The sequence below is a fragment of the Rhinoraja longicauda genome, chromosome 33 (assembly GCF_053455715.1).
Source record: "Rhinoraja longicauda isolate Sanriku21f chromosome 33, sRhiLon1.1, whole genome shotgun sequence".
NCBI classification, from domain to species: domain Eukaryota; kingdom Metazoa; phylum Chordata; class Chondrichthyes; order Rajiformes; family Arhynchobatidae; genus Rhinoraja; species Rhinoraja longicauda.
This window is the reverse complement of record NC_135985.1, coordinates 24,396,473-24,418,272: the sequence shown is the minus strand read 5'-3', so window position 1 is coordinate 24,418,272 and position 21,800 is coordinate 24,396,473. Positions and strand designations below refer to the sequence as shown.

At 48.0% G+C, this 21,800-nt stretch overlaps 1 protein-coding gene across 1 annotated transcript in view; it reads right to left on the bottom strand.

Annotated features, from left to right (window-relative positions):
• Positions 1 to 21,800, bottom strand: part of polg (polymerase (DNA directed), gamma) — a 72,234-nt gene that overhangs the window by 41,463 nt on the left and 8,971 nt on the right. The window contains exons 4-9 of the mRNA XM_078427198.1: positions 21,555 to 21,722; positions 12,826 to 12,972; positions 9,943 to 10,022; positions 5,339 to 5,521; positions 4,269 to 4,411; positions 1,731 to 1,863 (exon numbers count right to left, since the gene is read on the bottom strand). Of these exons, the coding sequence (XP_078283324.1) occupies positions 1,731 to 1,863; positions 4,269 to 4,411; positions 5,339 to 5,521; positions 9,943 to 10,022; positions 12,826 to 12,972; positions 21,555 to 21,722 (854 nt within the window). The remainder of the gene's footprint in view (positions 1 to 1,730; positions 1,864 to 4,268; positions 4,412 to 5,338; positions 5,522 to 9,942; positions 10,023 to 12,825; positions 12,973 to 21,554; positions 21,723 to 21,800) is intronic.

Genomic DNA, 21,800 nt, shown 5'->3' with positions numbered 1-21,800 from the left:
AAGGGCAGTGGGTGTATGTAACGAGCTGCCAGAGGAGGTAGTTGAGGCAGGGACTATCACAATGTTTAAAAAACAATTAGACAACTATACGAATAGGGCAGGTTTAGAAAGGTATGGGCCAAATGCAGGCAGGTGGGACTAGTGTAGATGGGACATGTTGGTCGGTGTGGCCTGTTTCTATGCTGTTCCTACAGACAAGGCTTGTGGATTTGAAGGCAAATTATTTAAACAAGAAAATGGCTTGGAATCCTAAGACAGTCGGTAACGAACTGTCACGTCAGACTGAGGAAGGGTCTCGACCCGAAACGTCACCCATTCCTTCTCTCCAAGATGCTGCCTGACCCGCTGAGCTACTCCAGCATTTTGTGTCACTGACTGATATGCTACGATCACCATGTTGATCACAACAAACACAGCAAATACACTGATGAAACAAAGATTGACAGCACTAAAAACAGTTCAGATGAAGTTGCAAATAGTTATTAGTTGGAAGGAACTGCAGATGCTGGTTTAAACCGAAGATAGACACAAAATGCTGGAGTAACTCAGCGGGGCAGGTAGTATATCTGGAGAGAAGGAATGGGTGACGTTTCTGGTTCTGGATTGGACTGAAGAAGGGTCTCAACCCGAAACGTCACCCATTCTTTCTCTCCAGAGATGCTGCCTGTCCCGAAGAGTTATTAGTAGTTTAACTGAAGGTGGAAATATAGATGGCATATAGATTTAACAAAACCAAATGTCCCTTGCAGGGAGGTTTGCTAGTGAGACTCAGGATGGTTTTAACTGGAATGGCAGGGGGTGGGAACCAAAGCAGACAAGTAAGGCACAAAGAATGCACAGGCAGTGAGAGGTTCATGAATATGGGGATGATAAAGAGCTGGAGTGTGTTTACTTCACCGCATGGAATATCGCGGGTAAAGCTGATGAACTTAGAGACTGGATCAGTGCTTGAAATTATGATGTTGTGGCCATTATGGAAACTTGGTTGTGAAGGATCTACACCGGCAGCTAAATGTTCCTGAGTTTCGATGTTCCAGACGTGATGGGTGGTGGTGGGATTGGTAATAGGGGTGTAAGAGTTGCTTTGTTAATCAGGGAGAATGTAACAGCAGTACACAGAGGACATACTGGAGGTGACATCTTCTGAGACATTATGGGTTGAGCTAAAAAATGAGAAAGACCAATTTCTCTAATTGGATGATATTACAGACCACCCAATAGCCAGCAGGTAATGGAAGATCAGAATTGTAGACAGATCACAGAAGAATTTTTTGGACTTGGGTGGGAATGCTGCACAGATTTGCAAGTGCTGTCTGTGTGGAGTTTGTACGTTCTCCCCAAGATCTTCTATTTCCTCCCACAATCCACAGACGTGCAGGTTTATAGGTTAATTGGATTGGTGTATGTGCAAATTGTCTCTAGTGTGTGTAGGATAGTGTTAGTGTGCGGGGATCGCTGGTCGGTGTGGACACGGTGGGCCGAAGGGCCTGTTTCCGCGATGTATCTCCAAACAAACTAAAATGTTACAAGAATGATGCTGAAACTCTGATATTTAAACTATAAAGAGAGATTGGGTGGTATTGCCTGGATCGCGATTGGTTTTCAAGACGTTAGCAACAATTGAGATGGGAGGCTGATGTTCAGTGATTGCACTGATTCTCCCCCTGCTCTATCAGCCGACAAATCACACAATGCCCTTGCACATAAAGTGACTTGCACAGCCAACTAACCCCGGATGGCCTGGCAGGTGCTGTCTCCTCTTTGGAAGCAGACTGACTGTCTGCTGCAGATTACCCAGGAGGGCAGTTCTCGTGAAGACCTTCGTCTCCTCTTCTTCCTCTGAAGGAGGTCCTGGATCCAGGCCTGCAAGAACAGAAGCGCAGTCACACGAGGATGTTGGGCCACAGTAGGGTACGCTGAACACCTTTGCTCAGTCCGCCTGGACCTACCTTGCATATCTTTCATTCATTGTTCTTTATGTCTCTACATCATCGTCTATATCCCTTCCTTCCCTCTCCCCTGGCATCAGTCTGAAGAAGGGTCACGAGCCGAAACATTACCCATTCCTTCTCTCCAGAGAGGCTGCCTGTCCTGCTGAGTTACTTCAGCTTTTAGTGTCTACTAGACCAAGTGGACCCGTTGGGCCCAAACCTCTCCTGCATTGGTGCAGCACCCTCTCATCCCCCACACTCCTCTCCCCCCTCCCATCCCTCCTCCCCCCTCTGTCTCCCCTCTACCTACCTCCCTCCCTCCCTCCCTCCCCCTCCCTCTTTCCTCCCCTCCCCCTCCCCCCTCCATCCTCCCCCTCCCTCCCTCCCCCTCCCCCACTTTCCTTCCCCCTCACTCCATCCCCCTCAACCCCTTGTAGAGAGGCTTTAGCAGAACGTTGCCAGGACTTGAGGGCCTGAGCTAAAGGGAGAGATTGGGCAGGCGAGGACTTCATTCTTTGGAGTGTATGAGGGGTGATCTCATGGAGATGTATAAGATCATGAGGGGAATAGATGGAGTAAATGCACAGAGTCCTTTACGCAGAGCAGCAGAATCAAGAACCAGGCGACATAGGTTTAAAGTGAGAGAGGAAAGACCTGAGGGGCAACTTTTTCACAGAGGGTGGTGGGTGTATGGAACAAGCTGACAGAGGAGGTGGTTGAGGCAAGTACAATAACTAACTTTAAAATACATCTGGACAGGTAGATGGATAGAAAGGTTGAGAGGAATATAGGGCAATCACAGGTAGGTGTGACTATGTAAATGGGGCATCTTGGTTGGCATGGGCAAGTTGGGCCGAAGGGCCTATTTCCATGCTGTATGAATCTATAATCTTATTGAACGGCGTAGTCGTGAAAAGGGTGAAAAGGAAATAAATGGGATTACTGTGGATAGGGTGAGTAGCTTTAAATACCTGGGAGTCCACATCAAAGAGGATCTGACATGAATAATGCACATTGCCACACTGGTGAGTAAGGCAAAGCAGCGCCTTTACCACCTCAGACAGCTGAGGAAATTCAGAGTGTCTCTGAGGATCCTTCAGTGCTTCTACTCTGGGGCTGTAGAGAGCATCCTGTCCGGCAACATTACAGTCTGGTTTGGGAACAGCTCTGCCCAGGACAGGAAGGCCCTGCAGAGAGTAGTGCGTTCGGCAGAACGCACCATGGGAACTATACTCGCCCCCCTGCAGGACCTATACATCAGGAGAGCAAGCAAGATTATGGGGGACCCCTACCACCCCAGCAACGGACTGTTCCAGCTGCTACGGTCAGGCAAACACCTCCGTTGTCACGCTGTGAAAACAGAGAGGATGAGACGGAGTTTCTTCCCACAGGCCATCAGGACTGTTAACTATTATAACTCCAGGGACTAAATGTTCTTTTCTGTATTCATTTTAAATTATATGCTGCAATTGTAACTTTTTTGTGCACAATCTGCAGGCATTGCCACTTTCATTTCACTGCACATCCTGTATGTGTATGTGACAAATAAACTTGACTTAACTTGTGGATAGTCGACTGTTGCTTTTACTGGTGGAAACAAGGAACTGAAGATGCTGTTTACATAAAAGGACACAAAGTGATGGAGTAACTCAACGGGTTAGGCAGCATCCTGTAAAACATGGATAGATGGTGTTTCGGGATGGGACCCCTCTTCAGACTGGGGAAACAGGAAACAGCAGGAGGGGCTGGACAGAGCGTGGCAAGTAATATGTGATACAGATTGTTGGACAAAGCCCAGCGATGAAAACACAGGTGTGAGCCCAAAAGAGGGTGCTCTGTCCCGCCCCTCCTCTCTTCCAGCTTTTTCTCCCGATCCCCCCGTCTGAAGAGAGGTCCCGACCCGAAAGAGTTGCAAATTGTGAAGTTGAAGGTTAGAGTCTTGTGTCCTTTTGTTGCTTTTATTACTCACGCCCTTATTCTCATTGGATCACCCTCTATGTACACCCACCACACAGAACTCCAAAAGCCTAGCATAACAGCTTTGCTAAGTCTTTAGTCAGAAGGTGGTGAATCTGTGGAATTCATCGCCACAGACAGTAGTGGAGGCCAGGTCATTGGGTATTCTCGAGGCAGAGATTGACAGGTTCTTGATTAGTGCGGGTGTCAGGGGTTATGGGGAGAAGGCAGGAGAATGGGGTTAAGTGGGAAAGACAGATCAGCCATGATCGAATGGCGGAGTGGACTTGATGGACCGAATGGCCTAATTCTGCTGCTCGAACCTATGCACTTATGAACAGAGACAATAAACAACAATAATGCAAACAGCAGTTTCCTGACCTTCCTCTTGCTCTGCTGCCGAGCTACATTCTGTCACCACGCTGGTGCAAGCCGATGCCTTTTTCTTCCGCCTCGTGTTCTTCTTCTGTTTAAACTCCTGGGTGTCCCATTCAAGGTCCCACAGCCAGGGGTCGTCTTTGTACCTGGGAAAGAGACGTTGTATAATGGCAGATCATGCAACATCTTTGTTTGGGGGAGTCCAGAACAAGGGGCCACAGTTTAAGAATAAGGGGTAGGCCATTTAGAACTGAGATGAGGAAAACCTTTTCCGGTCAGAGAGTTGTGAATCTGTGGAATTCTCTGCCTCAGAAGGCAGTGGAGGCCAATTCTCTGAATGCATTTAAGAGAGAGCTAGATAGAGCTCTTAAGGATAGCGGAGTCAGGGGGTATGGGGAGAAGGCAGGAATGGGGTACTGATTGAAAATGATCAGCCATGATCACATTGAATGGCGGTGCTGGCTCGAAGGGCTGAATGGCCTCCTCCTGCACCTATTGTCTATTATCTTGCAGCGTGACTAACACAGGAGAAAGCTGCTTCCCACAGTGACACCAAGAGTCGCAGTGCCGGCCCCGGAGTACATCACAGGCCCACCGCCCATTTTCCGGCAGCCTTGGTTCAGGAGCCTTGCTGGATTATCCCTTCTGCCGGAGCAACGGAGGTCACGGCCTCCAAGAGGATTGAAACAGTACCAGAACGTTCCGCCTAGGTCACCAGGGGGCGGGGGGATACCAGCCCACAGAGTCGGCCTCGGAAGTCGGCTAAGGGAACGGATCTGCCGGCTCCGGCCGGCCCAGAGTTCCAGAGTCCCGGCCGTAGGGGTCAAAAAGCTGGAGTAACCCAGCGGGTCAGACAGCACCTCTGGAGAAAAGGAATAGGTGACGTTTCAGGTCGAGGCCCTTCTTCAGACTCCATCTCTGGAGAAAAGGAATAGGTAATGTTCTGGGTCTACGTAGATTAAGATTTTCACTGAAATGCAAAAATTGAATTTCACGTCCCCAGGTAGCTGCAACAATACAGTACCATTGGACCATTGATTTATCTGGCAATCAAATTTAACAAGTTGACTCACCTTTCTGCTTCCAGTAGCTGGCAGGCATCGTTAGCCAGGTTCATGAGGGACTGCTTCATCTCCCACTGCAGCTCCTCGTAGGTGCCCTGTGCTTCATCTTGGTAACGCTCCCAGTTGTGGTTTACAGGGAGGTAGCACTGGCCCATCTCCAGCATGCCGGCGAAGGTCACTGGGTGTGGACACCTCAACGGGTAAAACAACCACAGTTACTGCTCTGTGTTCCCCACCATCACGGTGGTGCAGCGGTAGAGTTGCTGCCTTGCAGTGCCAGAGACCCGGGTTCGATCCCGACTACGGGTGCTGTCTGCACGGAGTTTGCACGTTCTCCCCTAGACCTGCGTGGGTTTTCTCCGAGATCTTCGGTTTCCTCCAACACTCCAAAGACGTGCAGGTTTGTAGGTTAACCAGCTTTGTATAAATGTAAATTGTCCCGAGTGTGTGTAGAATAGTGTTAGTGTGCGGGGATCGCTGGTTGGTGCACACTCGGTGGGCCAAAGGCCTTGTATCTCTAAACTAAACTAAACAAAACCAGAAAGTCATGCCCTTTGTCAGACTTCGAGTGGCTGACTTCTCTGCTTGTATGGTACAGGGAGTCCTGACTGGTTGCATCATGACCTTGTTCAGAAACCCAAATGCCCGGGAACGAAGGCGATCTACCGAGAGTGGTGGACACTGCCTGGTCCATCACAGATACTGACCAAAGGGATCACTATCGACGGGATCAATAGATAGTGCTGCCTCAAAAAGGCAGCCAATATTATCTAAGACCCACTCCATCTGAGCCACACTCTTTAGACTTTAGAGATACAGCGTGGAAACAGGCTCTTCGGCCCACCGAGTCCGCGCCGACCAGCCATCTCCCTATTTCGCTAGTTCTACGTTAACCTACTTTTCCATCCACTTCCTGCACACGAGGGGCAATTTTACAGACGGCCAATTAACCGACAAACCTGCCCGTCTTTGGGATGTGGGAGGAAACCAGAACACCCGGAGGAAACCCAGGTGGTCACAGAAAGAAACATGCAAACTCCACACGGACAGCACCCGAGGACAGGGTGGAACCCGAGTCTCTGGCGCTGTGAGGCAGCAGTTCTACCCACTGCACCACCGCGCCGCCCCTTGGCAATAAATGGGATATTGATTGGCAACGTGACAACGTGGTGAGTGTGGGCACGGTGGGCCGAAGAGTCTGTTTTGTGCCAGGCACCTCCATGACTAAGTCAGACAGCATCTGTATCGGGTGGTGAAAGAAGGCTAATGGGCTTCTCTTTGTGGTCAGCAAAGCCTGTCAACATACAATCATCCCCCATTCTCAGAGGTATTTATTCACAAAATGCTCCCGATTCTCAGAGAGTCGATGCAAACAAGTGATGTCAATGATCCTCCTCACCTAAATAAAAATAAGCATGATTGCGATAGGAAATGTGTAGGAAGGAACTGCAGATGCTGGGTTATAGACACAAGATGCTGGAGTAACTCAGAGAGTCAGGCAGCATCTCTAGAGAAAAGGAGTACGTGACATTTCGGGTCGAGACCCTTCTTCAGACTGAAAGTTGGGGGAGAGCAAGAGAGGGTGTTGCCCAATTCTCGTCAGACAGACAACTTCTTCGTCAGAGTAAGGCCAAACACAAATTGGATGAACAACACCTCATATTAGCTAGGGCAGCTTACACCCCAGCGGTATGAATATTGATTTCTCTACCTTTAAGTAACCCTTGCATCCCCTCTCTCCATCCCTTCCCCACCCTATTCATTGTACTAGTTTCACTGTCATCCTGTTGAGTTTCACTCTTTGTAGAACTCGTTATCACCTTCCTCACAGCCAACAATGGACCATTGTGGGCTCCACCTTTCCTTGATCGTCGTTGCTTTTTTCATTCATTTGTTCTGTGCCATCTATTTCTCTCGTTTCCCTCTCCCCTGACTCCCCTGAAGAAGGGTCTCGACCCGAAAAGTCACCTATCCCTTTTCTCCAGAGACGCTGCCTGACCCCGCTGAGTTACTCCAGCATTTTGTTTCTTACTTTGTGATAGGAAATGCTGGCTGTGTTTTCAATGCTGGTGGGAGCAGGGAGGGTTATGCCAAGCCTTGTCCCATCTGCCCTTGCTTACGGTTGCAGTGCAGGGAATATAAGATTTCACTATGAGCTAGCATTGACTTGAATGGCCTCCTGCTGTGATGTAAGGGAATATTGAAGCTTTCCAGCAATCAATGCCCCAGATGGTGACAGAAATCCTGGATATCAGTCCCCCAAGTCTAAACGTACTAGTTGTGCAGACTGGGATAGTTTTCCCTGGAACATCAGGAGGCCTGATAGAAGTGTATAAAACTATGAGAGGCATAGATAGGGTCGACAGTCAGAACCTTTTTCCCAGGATGGAAAAAAATCAAATACTCGAAGGCATAGCTTTAAAGTGAGAGAGGGGAAAGTTAAATAGAAAGGTGTAGTTTAGTTTAGAGATACAACGCGGAAACAGGCCCTTTGGCCCACCGAGTCCGCACCGACCAGTGATCCCTGCGAGTTAACACTACCCTACACACACTAGGGACTATTTTACATTTTATACCAAGCCAATTACCCAACAAGCCTGTGGGGAGAATGTGTAGACTCCGTGCAGACAGCACCTGTGGTCAGGATTGAACCCGGGTCTCTCGCGCTGTAAGGCAGCAACTCCACCCTGCGCCACCGTGCCAACAAAGTGCGGGGCAACTTTTGTTTTACACAGAGGGTGTGAGTGCCTGGAATGTGCTGCTGGGGTTGGTATGTGAGGCAGATAGTGACATTTAAGAGGCTTTTGGATAGGCATATGGATATGCAAGGAATGGAGGGATATGGATTGTGTGCGGTGATAAGTGATGGTCTTGGGTAGGAAAATAACTGCAGATGCTGGTACAAATCGAAGGTGTCACAAAAACCTGGAGTAACTCAGCGACTCCTCCCACTTCCTCCAAACCAGAGGAGTAGCTATGGGCACTCGCGTGGGCCCTAGCTCTGCTTGCCTCTTTGTCGGGTACGTCGAACAATCCCTGTTCCAGACGTACACTGGCCCCATCCCCGAACTCTACCTCCGCTACATTGACGACTGCATTGGTGCTACCTCTTGTACCCATGCAGAACTCACTGACTTCATTCATTTCACCACTAATTTCCATCCTTCTCTTAAATATACTTGGACCATCTCCGACATCTCCCATCTGGATCTCACCATCTCCATCACAGGAGAAAGACTAGTGACCGACATCTACTATAAACCTACTGAGTCCCACAGCTATCTGGACTACACTTCTTGCCACCCGGTCTTCTGCAAAAACTCTATCCCCTACTCCCAATTCCTCCGTCTACGCCGCATCTGTGCCCAGGATGTGTTTCACACTAGGGCATCAGAGATGTCCTCATTCTTCTGGAAACGGGGCTTCCCCTCTTCCATTATAGATGAGGTTCTCACTAGGGTCTCTTCTACATCCCACAGCTCCGCTCTTGCTCCCCCTCCCCCATTCGTAACAAGGGCAGAATCCCCCTCGTTCTCACCTTCCACCCCATCAGCCCGCGTATCTAACAAATCATCCGCCAACATTTCCGTCACCTCCAACGGGACCCCACCACTGGCCATATCTTCCCATCTCCTCCCCTTTCTGCTTTCCGCAGAGACCGTTCCCTCCGTAACTCCCTGGTCCACTCGTCCCTTCCCACCCAAACCACCCCCTCCCCAGGTGCTTTCCCCTGCAAACGCAGGAGATGCAACACCTGTCCCTTTACCTCCCCCCTCGACTCCATCCAAGGACCCAAACAGTCTTTCCAGGTGAGGCAGAGGTTCACCTGCACCTCCTCCAACCTCATCTATTTTATCCGCTGTTCGAGATGTCAACTTCTCTACATCGGCGAGGCCAAACGCAGGCTCGATGATCGTTTCCCTCAACACCTTCGCTCAGTCCGCCTTAACCAACCTGATCTCCCGGTGGCACAGCACTTCAACTCCCCTCCCACTCCCAGTCTGACCTTTCTGTCATGGGCCTCCTCCATTGTCAGAGTGAGGCCCAGCGCAAATTGGAGGAACAGCACCTCATATTTCACTTGGGCAGCTTACGTCCCAGCGGTATGAACATTAACTTCTCTAACTTTCGGCAGCTCCTCTGTCCCTCTCTTTCCCCTCCCACTTCCCAGTTCTCCCACTGTCTTCCTGTCTCCAACTACATCCTTTCTTTGTCCCGCCCCCTCCCCTGACATCAGTCTGAAGAAGGGTCTCGACCCGAAACATCACCCATTCCTTCTCTCCAGTGATGGCTCGGCATCATGTTTGGCACAGACATTGTGTGCAAAGGATAGACACAAAATGCTGGAGTAACTCAGCGGGTCAGGCAGCATCTCTGGAGAAAAAGCATGGGTGACGTTTCAGGCTGGGACCCTTCTTCACTGTTCTTGTGCTGCGTTGTGCTATATTCAATACCTTTCCAATAAAACTCTTATCAAAATCAACCGGGATAGTCTGACAACCTTCAACCTGTGTGGAGCTCGGTAAGGTGACAGTGCCACATGTATTATGGCTGTCTCTGGCTTCAGAATAAGAGGAATGAAAGGCATTGCATATTCAGAAACGTCGACTCACCTTTCTAGAAAGAGTGGAAGCTCCTCACAAAACACCTCGTGTGTAGCCTTAACGTCAAGTGCACAGTATTGCATCAGCGCCTGTCATCGGTGAATAAAGTACATACATAGTGACGTTATATATACTGACGTTACAAGCAAAATGAACGGCCAAAAATGAAATCATTCACGTCAAGATATACTTCTCATTTTTCGATATAAACCCTCGTTATAACAGACCACACGGAGGGAAATAACGGTGTCCGTTATTACCGATTATCTGCTATAACCAAATAAGGGGGTTAATATGTACAGTACTATTTGAAGAAGTGCCAATTGAAGAAGGGACCCAGCCCGAAACATCGCCCATCTTTTTCTCCAGAGATGCTGTCTGACCCGCTGAGTTACTCCGGCACTTTGTGTCTATCTTCAGCACAAGAGCAGGCACTTTGCCCACAAGGTCTGTGCTGAACATGATGCCAGCATACACTACACAATAAACAGGAGAGGACACACAAGACCTAGTGGCGCAGCGCTAGAGTTGCTACCGTACTACAGCAGCAAAGACCCGAGGTTGACCCTGACCACAGGTGCTGCCTGTGACGGTGTGGGTTTCCTCCGGGTGTCCGGGTTTCCTCCCGCGTTGCGGAGACGTGCGGGTGTGCGGTTCGGTTGCCTTCTGTGGGTCGCGCTGGTGGAGCTGCTGCCTCGAGATGCCGGGGGCCCGGGTTCGATCCAGGCCTCGGGTTTCCTCCGGGTGCTCCGGTTCTGTGTGAACACTGCGAGTTGTCCCTAGACCCTGGTGTACCAGGGCCCCCTGGAGAGGGGGACGCGATTGCTGATGGTGAGGCCTGGGGTCATGGTCTCTGGCGCTGTTGTGCAGCGGCTCCACCTGCGGCTCACGGAGACAAGTTGGGGTGCACGCCTGCATGTCTTTGCGGAGGGGGTGAGGGGGGGGGGGCTGTGCGTGCGGGGAAACCCACCCTAACACAATATCTTTGTCTTTGCAATGTGTGAAGAAAGATGGAACCACTGCGACAGTTCTCTCCTGCACACTGTGATTTGTCACAGGGACATGTGTGGTCGCTGGGGGGACTTGGTGTTTACACGCTGTATCTCTAAACTCAACTGAGCCAAAATGGTTTGAAAAGACCATTCGCTCTATTCACCCAGTGGTCGTTCTGTGAAACAATGAACTCGGTCTGCAAGTTCAGAATTAAAGGACGCTCTTTGGACGAGATGAGGAGGAATTTCTTTCGTCAGAGGGTGGTGAATCTGTGGAATTCTTTCCCACGGAAAGCCGTGTAGACTGTCAGTGGATATATTTAAGGCAGAGATAGGTAGATTCTTGATTAGTACGGGTGTCTTGATTAGAAGGCTGGAGAATGGCATTAGGAGCGAGAGATCAGCCATGATTGAATGGCGGAATAGACTTGATGGGTTGAATGGCCTAATTCTACTCCTATCACTTATGATCTTATGATCTACAACAGATTAACAGATTTGGTCCGTTTTAACTGAAATCCATTATAAAATGGTCCGTTAAAATTAAGGTTTAGTTTAGTTTAGAGATACAGTGCAGAAACAGGCCCTTCGGCCCACCGGGTCCACACCGACCAGCGATCCCCGCATATTAACACCATCCTACAAACACTAGGGACAATTTTTACATTTACCAAACCGATTAACCTACTGTATTTCACACAGGGATTTTCTGCTTTGGACATTTTGCCGAAGGTGGTTTTGATGGATTGATTGATTGAAAGATACAGCTTGGATACAGACCAAGCAGCCAACTGGTCCATGCCATCTAGCCATCGCCCGTTTACACCCATTCTGTGTTGCCCCGCTTTCTTGTCCACTCCCGACACACGAAGGGCAATTTTGCAGAGATCAATCAACCTACAAACCTGCACGTCGACGGGATGCGTGAGGAAACCGGAGCACCCGGAGGAAACCCATGCAGTCACTGGGAGAACGTGCAAACTCCACACAGCCAGCACCCCGTGGACAGGTTTGAACCCGGTCTTTGGCGCTATGAGGCAGCGGCTCCTCCCGGTGCAACACTGTGTTGCCACAGAGCATTCCAAGTGGGCCTCTCCACCTGTGCAACTTCCCCCCAGCGTTGCAACAAAAGCTTTTCACTGTACCTCACAAACTAAACACAACTAAATAACCCAGATGTAGGTGTGGATAGGCTGGTGAGTAATTTTGCTGACAACACCAAAATGCTGCCAGGATTAGTGGGTTTCAGCCACAGGGAGAGGTTGGATAGACTTGGATTGTTTTCGCTGGAACATCGAAGGTTGTTGGAAGACTTAATAAAACGACATAAAATTATAAGAGGCGTAGACAGTCAGAACCTTTTTCCCCGTGTAGAAATGTCCAACACTAGAGGGCGTAGCCACAAGATGAGAGGGAAAAAGTTTAATGGAGATGTGCGGGCAAGTTTATTTTTTACAGAGTGGTGGGGGCAGGATGGTGGTGGAGGCAGATACAGTAATGGCGTTTACGGGGCTTTTGGATAGGTTCATGGAAGTGCAGGGAATAGAGGGATATGGATCATGTACAGGCAGATGAGATCAGTTTAACTAAGCATCGTGTTTTGCACAAACATTGTGGACTGAAGGGCCCCGTTCCTGTTCTGTACAGTTCTATGTTCCATGATCTATCTCTCCTCTGCTTGATCTCAGTTCAGTTCAGTTTAGTTTATTGTCACGTGTACCGAGCTGCAATGAAAAGGCTTTGTTGCGTGTTAACCAGGCAGCAGAAATACAATGTCCATTTCCCTCTACAGATGCTGCCCGATTCAGAGTCCCCCAGCAGACCTGTCATTTGGAGATTTGCAACAATGCGTGACGTGCCACCGTGCGACAGTGCAGGGCAGGCCACAACGTCGTCTCACCTGGAAGTTGTCCCGAACATCGTTCATGTTGCCCTTGATGAAAATTTCTCGAGGCTCCTTGTCCAGTGGTTTCCCCCCAACATAGAGTGCGTGGACATCTGCCAGGTTATTGATGCTGCTGATGTCTACCCAGTCCCACGCTCCAATCTGCAACGACAACACCACAGATATGGGCATCCATCAAACCCACCAATATCAGGTCCCGTATTTACAATGCATCTCCTTATCCCTTCAGTCTGAATGGGTGACGTCTCGACCCGAAACATCACCATTCCTTCTCTCCTGAGATGTTGCCTGACCCGCTGAGTTACTCCAGCATTTTGTGTCTACCTTCCTTATCCCTTCAAGCACAGTGAGACCAAGGTTAGAAACCTGCTCAGGCAATGGACTGTTATTGATTAGTACAGGTTTCAGAGGTTATGGGGAGAAGGCAGGTGAATGGAGGGAGAGGTAGATCAGCCATGATTGAATGGCAGAGTAGACTTGATGGGCTGAATGGCCTAATTCTGTCACATGAACTTATGAACCAGATCAATATGGTTAACTGGAGACTCAAGGAACTGCAGATGCTGGAATGCTGGAATTACTCAGCGGGTCAGGCAGCATCTGTGGGGGAATGGACAGGCAACGTTTTGGGTCGGACCCATTCTCAGACTGATACTGAAACATAATTACAATCAAACACATGGATGGTGTGTAGGCAGATCACAGTTGGATAGACACAAAATGCTGGAGTAACTCAGCGGTTCATGCAGCATCTCTGGAGAAAAGGAATAGATGATGTTTCAGGTCATAGAAACATGGAAAATAGGTGCAGGAGGAGGCCATTCGGCCCTTCGAGCCAGCACCGCCATTCATTGTGATCATGGCTGATCGTCCACAATCAATAACCCGTGCCTGGCTTCTCCCCATATCCCTTGATTCCACTAGCCCCTAGAGCTCTATCTAACTCTCTCTTAAATCCATCCAGTGATTTGGCTTCCATTGCCCTCTGTGGCAGAGAATTCCACAAATTCACAACTCTCTGGGTGAAAAAGTTCCTTCTCACCTCAGTTTTAAATGGCCTCCCCTTTATTCTAAGACTGTGGCCCCTGGTTCTGGACTCGCCCAACATTGGGGACATTCTTCCTGCATCTAGCTTGTCCAGTCCTTTTATTATTTTATATGTTTCTATAAGATCCCCTTCGAGACCCTTCTTCAGACAACTGATAACAGTTGGCATTGTTTAGCACAGACATTGTGGGGCCAAAGGGCCGGTGAAAGTGCTGTACTGTTCCGTGTTATATAATTAACTCCCAGTTATATTCCACGGTAATGCATTGGCAGCAGTTTCTCCCTAACAAGCAGGTACAAAGCCCAACGAAAATCACACAGACACTGATGCTACTTGACTCTGAAGTCATATAGCAAGACCACTAGGAGTGTGAGTAGGAACACTGTCCATGAACCTTCTGCCCTCCTGGCGATATCTCCCATGGCAGGGGAAATAGTGTTCATTTTTACCTGTCAAAGGTATGGACGGCAACAAGAGCCAACCATTTAGTTGTGGGCCAACCATCCCCTTGAGACCTCGATGCTCCAGCACAAACTCCACTGAGCGGCACGGTGGCGCAGCGGTAGACCTGCTGCCTCACAGCGCCAGAGACCCGGGTTCGATCCTTACTATGGGCGCTGTTTGTACAGAGTTTGTACATTCTCCCAGTGACCTGCGTGAGTTTCCACCCACATTCCGAAGACGGACTGTTTTGTAGGTTAATTGACTTCAGTAACATTGGAAATTGTAAAATTTACAATGAAAATTTCAATTTAAATTGTTAATTGTCCCTAGAGAGTAAAATATCGCTGGTGGACCGGTTGATCGCTGGTCGGCGTGGACTCAGTGGGCTGAAGGGACTGCTTCCATGCTCTATATCTAAAGTCTAAAAGTCTAAAGAAACTAACTAGTGAATGGAACGGAGATGGTTCTCGGTAGACTGCAAGTAAAAGGAAAATAACAAACAAAGTGGATGTACATTATGTCTGACTCTGCAATAGCCCAGCATATCACTGATGATTTAGCCCAGAGTTCCCAAGGAGTTAGACAATAGACAATAGGTGCAGGAGGAGGCCGTTCGGCCCTTCGAGCCAGCACCACCATTCAATGTGATCATGGCTGATCATTCTTAATCAGTACCCCGTTCCTGCCTTCTCCCCATACCCCCTGACTCCGCTATCCTTAAGAGCTCTATCTAGCTCTCTCTTGAATGCATTCAGAGAATTGGCCTCCACTGCCTTTTGAGGCAGAGAATTCCACAGATTCACAACTCTCTGACTGAAAAAGCTTTTCCTCATCTCAGTTCTAAATGGCCTACCCCTTATTCTTAAACTGTGGCCCCTTGTTCTGGACTCCCCCAACATTGAGAACATGTTTCCTGCCTCTAACGTGTCCAACCCCTTAATAATCTTATACGTTTCGATAAGATCTCCTCTCATCCTTCTAAATTCCAGTGTATACAAGCCTAGTAGTCGCTCCAGTCTTTCAACGTATGACAGTCCCGCCATTCCGGGAATTAACCTAGTAAACCTACGCTGCACGCCCTCAATAGCAAGAATATCCTTCCTCAAATTTGGAGACCAAAACTGCACACAGTACAGTTAACACTAGTTTACTTAACTATTTCTTGGGTCACTCACTACCCTTGTCTCGGTGGAACTTGCCCACAACGAGTGTAAGATCCACTGAGTGCACTCAGAGTACAGTTATCAACAGAAGCGACAATGGAGCTGTTTACAACTCCAGCAGGAAACTGGTGATCAAAGATACTAGAGGAGCAAGATAGACCACTCGACCCCAAAAACCGTAGTATGTCACGGCGCCATTTTAGTAGGCAGAAACTTGCAGAAACATTTAAAAAGAAAAATAACAAAAATCTGTGAATTGTTAGATGAGATGTACTCTGCATTTTTATGGTATCACCACGCATACTGTTCCCCCAAAACACTGATTACACTACGAGAGGCATAGTGATCGGCAGGTTATGCCTACTAAAATGGCGGACGTTCCGCTGCTTTGCGTACTACACCAGTATAGGCGATTGCAAAGGAGTAGTCCATCTTGCTCTTCTAGTATCTTTGCTGGTGATTCAGAGTGAAGGACAGTACCTGTGTGGCCCTTGGTACAGTTCCCAGTGGAGATTGCCTACACCAATACGGAACACACACATCTACAGTACTTAGGATACACACAAAATACTGGAGTAACTCAGCGGGCCAGGCAGCATCTCTGGAGAAAAAGGATGGGTGACGTTTCAGGTCGGGACCCTCAGTCTGAAGAACGGTCCCGACCCGAAACGTCACCCATCTTTTTTCTCCAGAGATGCTGCCTGACCTGCTGAGTTACTCCAGCACTTTGTGCCTATCTTTGGTATAAGCCAGCATCTGCAGTTCATTGTTTCAACCCACACCTACTTTCTCTGGATGAAGCAAGGATAAAAGTCATACAACAGAGGTTGACTCATTCTTGACCCACCATCGACTCCATCTATACTTCACGCTGCCTTGAGAACACAGGCAAAATAACCAAAGTGTGGTCCCAGCCCCGGTCATTCCTTTTGCTCCCTGCTCCCGTCCGGCAGAAGGTGTGGTACCTTGGAGGTGCACACCACCAGGCTCAGGAACAGCTTCTTTCTTTAGATTTTTTTTAGATTTAGAGATACAGCGCGGAAACAGGCCCTTCGGCCCACCTGGTCCGCGCTGCCCAGCGATCCCCGCACCTTAACACTATCCTACACACACTAGGGACAATTTTTACATTTTTTTAATTAACCCAGCCAATTAACCTACATTCCTGTACGTCTTTGGAGTGTGGGAGGAAACCGAAGATCTCGGAAAAAAACCCACGCAGGTCACGGGGAGAATGTACAAACTCCATACAGACAGCGCCCGTAGTCAGGATCGAACCTGAGTCTCCGGCGCTGCATTCGTTGTAAGGCTGCAACTCGACCGATGCGCCACCGTGCCGCCCTGTGGCGGGTTATCTGCTATCAGGCTTCTGAATGTTCTTTCCAAAGCTAGGGTACTGTCCGATTCACCTCTACCCCATTGCGGACATTGGACTTTGTCTATGGAACTGGTGCGTTACAATGCTGAGAACTCTCTTCTGCATTTTGTATCTTTCTCTGCACTCTACCTCTTGTAACTTGAGTTTGACTTGATTGTTTTAATTTTAGACATAAACAGGCCTTTCGGCCCACAGAGTCCTCGCCAACCATCTATCACCTGGCACTAGTTCCATGCTGTCCCACCTTTCAAATCTTACACATGAGGGGCAATTTACAGAAGCCAATTAATCTACAAACTTGTACATCTTCGGAATGTGGGAGAAAACCGGAACACCCGGAGAAAACCCGTGCGGTATTGTATTCATGTATGGTATTATATGATCTGATTTGATAGCATGCAAAACAAAGCATCTCACTGTACCTCAGTATATGTACACAATAATAAACCGATACCTAAAACGACATCTTTCAATCATTCCATTTATGGTGGAGATCAGCCTCAGTGGCCATTTATAAATTAGAAGAAAGGTTAACGTAGAAACATAGAAAATAGGTGCAGGAGTAGGCCATTCAGCCCTTCGAGCCAGCACTGCCATTCAATGTGATCATGGCTGATCATCCACAATCAGTACCCCGTTCCTGTCTTCTCCCCATATCCCTTGATTCCACGAACCCTAAGAGCCCTATCTGACTCTCTTTTGAATGAATCCAGTGAATCAGCCTCCACTGCCTTCTGAGGCAGTGAATTCCACAAATTCACAACTGTCTGAGTGAAAAAGTTTTTTCTTACCTCAGTTTTAAATGGCCTACCTCTTATTCTTAAACTGTAGCCTCTGGTTCTGGACTCCCCCAACATTGGGAACATGTTTCCTGCATCCAGCTTGTCCAATCCCTTAATAATTTTATGTTTCTATAAGATCCCCCCTCATCCTTCTAAATTCCAGTGAATACAAGCCCAGTCTTTCCATTCTTTCATCATATGACAGTCCCGCCATCCCGGGGGTTAACCTCGTGAACCTACGCTGCACTGCCTCAATAGCAAGAATGTCCTTCCTCAAATTAGGAGACCAAACTGGAAACCAAATTAGGAGACCAAAACAATACTCCAGGTGTGGTCTATCCAGGGCTCTGTACAACTGCAGAAGGACCTCTTTGCTCCAATACTTAAATCCTCTCGTTATGAAGGCCAACATGCCATTAGCTTTCTTCACTGCCTGCTGTATCTGCATGCTTACTTTAAATGACTGGTGTACAAAGACACCCACGTCTCATTGCACTTCCCCTTTTCCTAATCTGACACCATTCAGATAATAATCTGCCTTCTTGTTATAGACAATAGACAATAGGTGCAGGAGTAGGCCATTCGGCCCTTTCTGCTAGCACCGCTATTCAATGTGATCATGGCTGATAATTCTCAATCAGTACCCCGTTCCTGCCTTCTCCCCATACCCCCTGACTCTGCTATCCTTAAGAGCTCTATCTAGCTCTCTCTTGAATGCATTCAGAGAATTGGCCTCCACTGCCTTCTGAGGCAGAGAATTCCACAGATTCACAACTCTCCGACTGAAAAAGGTTTTCCTCATCTCCGTTCTAAATGGCCTACCCCTTATTCTTAAACTGTGGCCCCTTAAATTGTTCTTGCCGCCAAAGTGAATAACCTCACATTTATCCACATTATCCTGCATTTGCCATGCATCTGCCCACACACACAAGTCACCCTGCATCCTCACAGCATCCTCTTCACAGTTCACACTGCCACCCAGCTTTGTGTCATCTGCACATTTGCTGATGTTACTTTTAATTTTTCATCTAAATCATTAATATATATTGTAAATAGCTGCGGTCCCAGCACCGAGCCTTGCGGCGCTCCACTAGTCACTGCCTGCCATTCTGAAAGGGACCCATTAATTTCTACTCTTTGTTTCCTGTCTGCCAACCAATTTTCTATCCATGTCAATATCCTACCCCCAATACCATGTGCTCTAATTTTGCCCACTAATCTCCCATGTAGGACCTAATCAAAGGTTTTCTGAAAGTCCAGTGGCACTACATCCACTGGGTCTCCCTTATCCATTTTACTTGTTACATCCTCAAAAAATTCCAGAAGATTTCCCCTTCATAAATCCATGCTGACCGATCCTGTTACTGCTATCCAAATGCATCCTATTACATCTTTAATAATTGACTCCAGCATCTTCCCCACCACCAATGTCAGGCTAGCTGGTCTATAAGTTCCTGTTTTCGCTCTCCCTCTGAACATTAGCTACTCTCCAATCTCCAGGAACTGATCCAGAATCTATTAGAAAATGATCACCAATGTGTCCACGATTTCTAGAGCCACCTCCTTGAGTAACCTGGGATGCAGACCATCAGGCCCTGGGGATTTATCAGCCTTCAGTCCCTTCAGTCTACCCAACACTATTTCCTGACATGTGAATTTCCTTCGGTTCCTCCGTCACCCTAGGTCCTCTGTCCCCTAGTACATCTGGGAGATTGTTTGTGTCTTCCTTAGTGATGACAGAACCAAAGTACCTGTTCAACTCGTCTGCCATTTCCTTGCTCCCCATAATAAATTCGCCTGTTTCTGTCTTCAAGGGACCCACATATGCCTTAACTAATCTTTTCCTCTTCACATACCTAAAGAAGCTTTTACTATCCTCCTTTATATTCATGGCTAGTTCACCTTTGTACTTCATCTTTTCTCCCCGTGTTGCCTTTTTAGTTACCTCCTGTTGATCTTTAAAGGTTTCCCAATCCTCTGGCCTCCCGCTCATCTTTGCTATATTATACGTCTTCTCTTTTATTTTTATACTGTCCTTGACTTCCCTTGTCAGCCACGGTCGCCTCTTACTCCCCTTAGAATTTTTCTTCCTCTTTGCAATGAAATGATCCTGCACCTGCTGGATTATTCCCAGAAATTCCTGCCATTGCTGTTCCACTGTCATCCTTGCTAGGGACCTCTTTCCAGTCAATATTGGCCAGCTCCTCCCTCATGCCTCCATGGTCCCCTTTGTTCAATTGCAATATTGACACTTCTGATTTTACCTTCTCCCTCTCAAATTGCAGATTAAAACATCATACTATGATCACTACCTCCTAATGGTTCCTTTACCTTGAGTTCCCTTATCAAATCCGGTTCATTGCACAACACTAAATCCAGAATTGCCTTCTCCCTGGTCAGCTCCAGTACAAGCTGCTCTAAGAATCCATCTCGGAGGCACTCTACAAACCCCCTTTCTTGGGGTCCAGTCTAACTGCATGTTGAAATCTCCCATAACCACCGTAGCATTACCTTTGTTACATGCCAATTTTAACTATTGATTCAACTTGCACCCTATGTTCAAGTTACTGTTTGGGGGCCTGTAAGATAACTCCCATTAGGGTCTTTTTACCCTTACAATTTCTCAGTTCTAGCCACAATGACTTTACATCTTCTGATTTCATGTCGCTGCTCGCAAAGGACTGAATTTCAATCCTTACCAACAGAGCGACCCCAGCTCCTTTGCTCATCTGTCTGTCTTTTCAATAGGACGTATACCCCTGAATAGTCAGTTCCCAACTCCAATCCTCTTGCAGCCATGTCTCTGAAAATCCCACAACATCATGCCTACCAATCTCTAACTGAGCCTCAAGCTATCCACTTTATTTCTTATACTACACGCATTCATATATAACATTTTTAATTCAGTATTCACCTCCCGTATTTCACCTGACCTTACTCTCTTATTCCTTCTTGAACTTTCCGTCCCATTAATTCGGGTGTCTTTCGTAACTTTTCCTGTACTCTCTTCCCCTTTAACTCCATCCTTATACTTCCAATTTATCGACCCCTCCCCCCCACTATTTACTTTAAACCCACCCATGGTGTAGCACTGGCAAACTTGCCTGCCAGAATGTTGGTCCCCCTCCAGTTAAGGCGCAACCCATCCCTTTTGTACAGGTCACCCCTAGCCCATAGGAGATCCTAGTGGTCTATAAATCTAAATCCCTGTCCCCTGCACCAGCTCCTCAGCCACACATTCAGATCCCCTATCTCCCTGTTCCTGCCCTCACCTGCACGAGGTACTGGAAGCAAACCAGAGATACCAACCCTGCAGGTCCTGCTTTTGCATCCTTCTTCCGTGTTGGGGGAGTCCAGAACCAGGGGGTCACACAGTTTAAGAATAAGGGATGGGCCATTTAGGACTGAGACGAGGAAAAACCTTTTCACCCAGAGTTGTGAATTTGTGGAATTCTCTGCCACAGAAGGCAGTGGAGGCCGATTCACTGGATGTTTTCAAGAGAGAGTTAGATATCGCTCTTAGAACTAACGGAATCAATGGATTTGGGGAAAAAGCAGGAACGGGGTACTGAATTTGGATGATCAGCCATGATCATATTGAATGGCGGTGCTGGCTCGAAGGGCCGAATGGCCTACTCCTGCACCTATTTTCTATGTCTCTATGTTAAGGGTCCGATCAGACTGCTGCTTTTGGTTGCACACTAGTACTTCCCTTTGCCCTTCACTTTGTCCATTGCTTCATATTCCCATGGTTTAAATTCCCTGCAAAGTCGAGGCAGCTGAGCGTAGTTTGGAGCACTTACCCCTGGACCTCTGGCACTTACCCCATGACCTCTGGCACTTACCCCTGGACCTCTGGCACTTACCCCTCGACCTCGGGCACTTACCACTGGACCTCTGGCACTTACCCCGGGACTTCTGGACTTGCTCTTGGTTCGTTTGATGTGCCGTTTTACTTCTTCCAGGCCACTCCTCTTTCCCTTTTTACTTGCCATCCAGAGACTGCGCTGGAATCCAGTCAGGCCAGAGATGGCCATGTGCAAGCTCATCGTATCCAGAAACCTCAACTTGGTCCCCTGCAGACATACATAACACACAGTGAACGCCTACAGTGTGGTATCATAGAGTCATACGGCGTGGAAACAGGCCCATGA